Source organism: Ranitomeya variabilis, chromosome 2 (genome assembly GCF_051348905.1).
Source record: "Ranitomeya variabilis isolate aRanVar5 chromosome 2, aRanVar5.hap1, whole genome shotgun sequence".
In the NCBI taxonomy this organism is placed as follows: domain Eukaryota; kingdom Metazoa; phylum Chordata; class Amphibia; order Anura; family Dendrobatidae; genus Ranitomeya; species Ranitomeya variabilis.
The window spans coordinates 755,606,978-755,611,674 of NC_135233.1; the positions used below are offsets into that span (position 1 = coordinate 755,606,978).

Here is a 4,697-nt window from a genome sequence, read left to right on the forward strand (position 1 = left end):
ATATATATACATATCTATTTATATATATTTATAGCTATATATAGTATGATATACTATGAGTTTATATATATATGTATAGCTGTATATGTATATAGTATAGTACACTATGAATATAAATATATATATATATGACTTATAGTAAATATTCTAGAGAATACTCATTGATCAGCATGAATCGTCCTTAAAAATATAGTGTGTATATATATATATATATATATATATATATATATATATATATATATACTGTATCTGTAGGGACAGTTCATACCGAGCAATATTTATTCTCCAGAATATTTACTGTTCTCCAGGAAATACTACGTTTCCCTAGATGATAGATTTTAGTTAATCTCCACTTCATTTACATTAATTTAATTGTTAATTACCCACTGTTATGCAGGAAAGATGCACTTAAATAAAACCAGCCATCGCTCAGCACCAGTGAAAACGTATTATTTTATAAAAGGCAAAAATTCAAAGCTTTTGCTTGGTTAGAAAACGGCAATGTATCCACACTTGAACATAACACCAGTAAAATAGTGAAAGTTTGGCATGGTTGGCCATCAGGATGCATTTTTGCAGAATATCAGCTGTGTGGTGACAGAAGAAAAGAAGTAGCATTCAATAGGTCTTGGGTATTTTTATGTAAATAATAAAATCTTTTAACATAAATATAGAAGGAGATCATCTGCATTTTATTACTCCCCCACGATCACATTGAAAATAGAGCAGAGAGAAAGTTAGTAAAATGTACATCTTTATAGAGATTCCATTCACCTACTTCTGAAAACCGACAAGAAAATAACACAAATAATAGCAAGGAAAAAAAAAGAAGAAAAAAAAAAAAACAAGTTTCCAGAATCTTTTTTTTTTTTTAAGAAATAAATATACAGTGAGGCAGAGGCCACTTTTATGAAAAATATCTCCCTGGGCAGCATTAAAAAACATAGACAAAATTAACGATTAAACTATTTCTGCATTTATAAGACACATTTCCACATATTTACAGAGTTGTACAGTATGGTGAGTTGGTAGAGTGATGCCCACTTCCACAGCCCCCCACAGAGCCAAGGATGCCCCACACTACTGTTACACATGGAACACTTCAATGAAGTTTGTTATCAAAAGTAACCCTTTTGTGGCGGGATAACAACACAGTATATCCCAGTGCACAACATAGGCCATGGCTACTGCTGGGATAATTAGCTGAGCCACAGCTGCCATTTTCCTACATGTTCCTCCACTCCTGTCCTATGGAACTTTTCACTAGGCTGGGGGGATGAAGCCTCATTTCTGGCCACAGAAAGCCTTTGTTAGACTAGCACTAGCGGTTTACCTCCAAGATAATGTCCAAGAATTCAGCTTCTAGACAACGCACTGAATAGAGATTGAAATGGTTAGACCCTTTGTTCCCATTAGTCCCTTTCCCACAATAGATGAAAGCAAGACCCTTCTAAGTCTCACATCTGCTGAAAATATATAATGCTACTCAAAAATGACAGCAATCTGGGAAAAGGGGAAAAATTACTAATTGTAAAGAAAAATAACAAAGAATACAATAAATACGACTATGGAAAAGTGGAGAAAATATAACCTGTGGTCTGCTCTGAATATTAAATTGCAAAAAAGACCAATACAAGAGTAACATAGTGCTAATCAACCTCAGAGCTGAACAGATTCCAATCCTCTGGTGCAATTATTCTGGATACACTTAACCTTTTCCTCCTCAGGACCTCAGGCCTCTTTGGTAAAATGAAGCAATCAGAGGATACATTGATTTTCTCTTCCTATTCCTCCCATGTCCTGTGCCTGGACACTGGGTATGAGGCTCATTCCAGTGTATAGGGCATTTCTACCATTAGCCTATGCCAGTGCTGTACTCTATGGTCCTGCCTGGGGTATTATGTCATGGAAGCTACCTGCCTGTTTGGGTTTTTGGAAGGGGATGGGGTAAAAAAAGAAGAACACAAAATTGAAAACACAACTTTTATAACAAACGACCACAAACACATAAGAACTTAAACCAAAGGCGAGCACTGTGTACCCTGGTGGCATTAACCCTACAAATGCTCCCTGCCAGTCTATTCATGGGTTTTTGGAGGAATAAAATCTTCATTGAATGGTTCATGTAAACTTCAATTTCCTTACAGTGCAAATTTAGACTCGTACATGAAGTCAGTAAGTTAGGGCTCCACACTAGATACATCATCATCCTCCTTGCTGTCACCATTGTGTAGGATGAAGACTTGGGGGCTTCCTTTATTCTACACAAGCCCCTGCCATGTATGTTGGGTATACTCACTCTCCTCCTGGGGGGTCTCCTGTATAGGTGAGAGCACATCACTACACCTGCTACCAAAAGCTGCTAGTCCAGGGAGCTGCTTTGTTCTCTCATAGTATAAAAAGGACAATGAAAAGTACGAAGTGTGGGGAGATTGGGGCTTCACTGGACAGGAGTCTGCACCCCAAGGTGTGGTGGTGTGTCCCTGCTAGCCCCATATACATCCTCTGCCCCTGGAATGGTCCCTCCTGGTGGTGTCATCCTTTTCTCTTTTTGTCTCCTGTTACAAAACCAAACTCTGACCACCTCTTTTTCTAGCTGTAGACTGTCCGCAAGGGAGGTGATCTCCTGGGCAGATGGCTTGGGGCACTTTAGGAAATGACTTTCCAGAGCCCCCTTCACACTGACCTCAATGGAGGTCCTCTTTTTCCTTTTCCTCCCCTGGGCTGCTATCTTGTCTATACTGGTAGGACTTCCCGAGGTCGAGTCCGCCTCTTCCAGCCACTTGTTCAACAAAGGCTTGAGCTTGCACATGTTCTTAAAGCTGAGTTGCAGGGCCTCGAACCTGCAGATGGTGGTCTGGGAGAAGACATTGCCATAGAGGGTGCCCAGGGCCAGTCCAACATCTGCTTGGGTAAATCCGAGCTTGATTCTCCTCTGCTTGAACTGCTTGGCAAACTGCTCCAGGTCATCAGAAGTAGGGGTATCCTCATCCGAGTGGTCGTGGTGACTCTGGTGCTGGGAGTGCTGCTGCTGCTGCTGCTGCTGGGACTGCTGCTGCTGGTGGCCATGGTCGCCGTGGTGGTCCTCGTGGGCTTCCCGCAGCCCATGATGGTGCATGCCTTGCCCGGAGCCCGGGTTGATCATGCCATTGACCGTAAAGGATGGTTGGGAGTAGATGAGCCCCTGGCCGTTGGTGGAAGCCATGCTGGGCAGGTGGGCTGAGGTGGTGGTCCTCCATGCCCCTGCGCTGTGGTGGTTCCCGTGTGCCGGATGCACCAGATGAGGAGCCCTGCTCTGGTGCTGTAGTGTCCCTGCACTGTGCAGCTCCTCCCTGCTGGGCTGCACGGTGGGCTTGATGTCCTGCTGGCCCAGGGGACTGGTGGACCAGGGGGCTCCATCCCCGTGAGACAGAGCCGTAATCCACTGGTGTGCGTGGCTCAGCGGGTGCCCATTGCTCTGCAATGTGTAGTCGCTCTGCACCAGAGTCTGTGCATCCCTGTATCCCGCAGCCTGCTGCATGCCACCCGGCTCCGCATGGACGATGGCCGAGCTGGAGCTCAGCAGGTTGTAGTGGTTAGACGCTGTGGTCGCCATGACTCTCCGAGCCCGACTGATAGCCCTGGTTATAGGAGCCGAGCATTTGACAGCTACTGCCCCTCGCCCCAGGCGCCCCTCTCTCTCTCCCCTCTCCGGTGTGTCTCTGCCCCTCACTCCCCTGCAGCAGCCAGTGCACGCGTCCTGGGCTCCGCCTACTCACGGCTTCTATTGGCTGCATCCCTTGTGATTTACGTGGATACCATTAGCAACCGGAATCAGCCCCGCACGCTGATTGGTGGAGATCGCTAGACGCCCCGCCCCTCTCCTTACCAACCTGCAGCTGCTGCATCCACATGGAAGAGGAGCAGTGAAGAGGAGCTGCGGTGCCTCGTCTGGAAATAAACGCGTCTTATCCCATAAACTATTCTCTGCGTGTTTCTCAGGAGTCTCCCCTGTACATAGCGCCTGGCGGTGATCGGCAGCAGCCGCTGCGTCCCGTCATCCGCCTCATCTACTCACAACCATTAGATTGTACTTTCAGATCAGCTGCTGGCCGGCATCATGCGACACCGGGAGCGGCGGTGATGTCACTGTCATTAACGGGAACGGCGTCCCGACTGCAGCCAATGGACGGGAGCAGTGCCGGGCAAGTAAGCATTGAAGACGGGCGCTCAACCGGGGGCTCACGGCACAGTGCTGTCATGGGGGGTATTATCTATCTAATCTATCTATCTATCTATCTATCTATCTATCTATCTATCTATCTATCTATCTATCTATCCCATATCTATCTTATCTATCTATCTATCTATCTATCTATCTATCTATCTATCTATCTATCTATCTATCCCATATCTATCTATCTATCTATCTATCTATCCCATATCTATCTATCTATCTATCTATCCCATATCTATCTATCTATCTATCTATCTATCTATCTATCTATCTATCTATCTATGTATCTGTCTATCTATCTATCTATCTATCTATCTATCTATCTATCTATCTATCTCTTTATCCCATATCTATCTATCTATCTATCTATCTATCTATCTATCTATCTATCCCATATCTATCTATCTATCTATCTATCCCATATCTATCTAATCTATCTATCTATCTATCTATCTATCTATCTATCTATCCCATATCTATC

General features: G+C 44.4%; 1 protein-coding gene across 1 annotated transcript; it reads right to left on the reverse strand.

The window, feature by feature from the left end:
• Nucleotides 1–489: 489 nt before the first annotated feature.
• POU3F2 (POU class 3 homeobox 2) lies at nt 490–3,711 on the reverse strand. The gene has a single exon (XM_077289679.1). The coding sequence runs from the start codon at nt 3,593–3,595 to the stop codon at nt 2,441–2,443; it is 1,155 nt and encodes a 384-aa protein (XP_077145794.1). The 5' UTR covers nt 3,596–3,711; the 3' UTR covers nt 490–2,440.
• Between the last annotated feature and the right edge of the window lie 986 nt (nt 3,712–4,697).

Coding starts and splice junctions, on each gene's coding strand:
- POU3F2 (XM_077289679.1), bottom strand. CDS start 3,595: ATGGCGACCACAGCGTCTAACCACTACAACCTGCTGAGCTCCAGCTCG.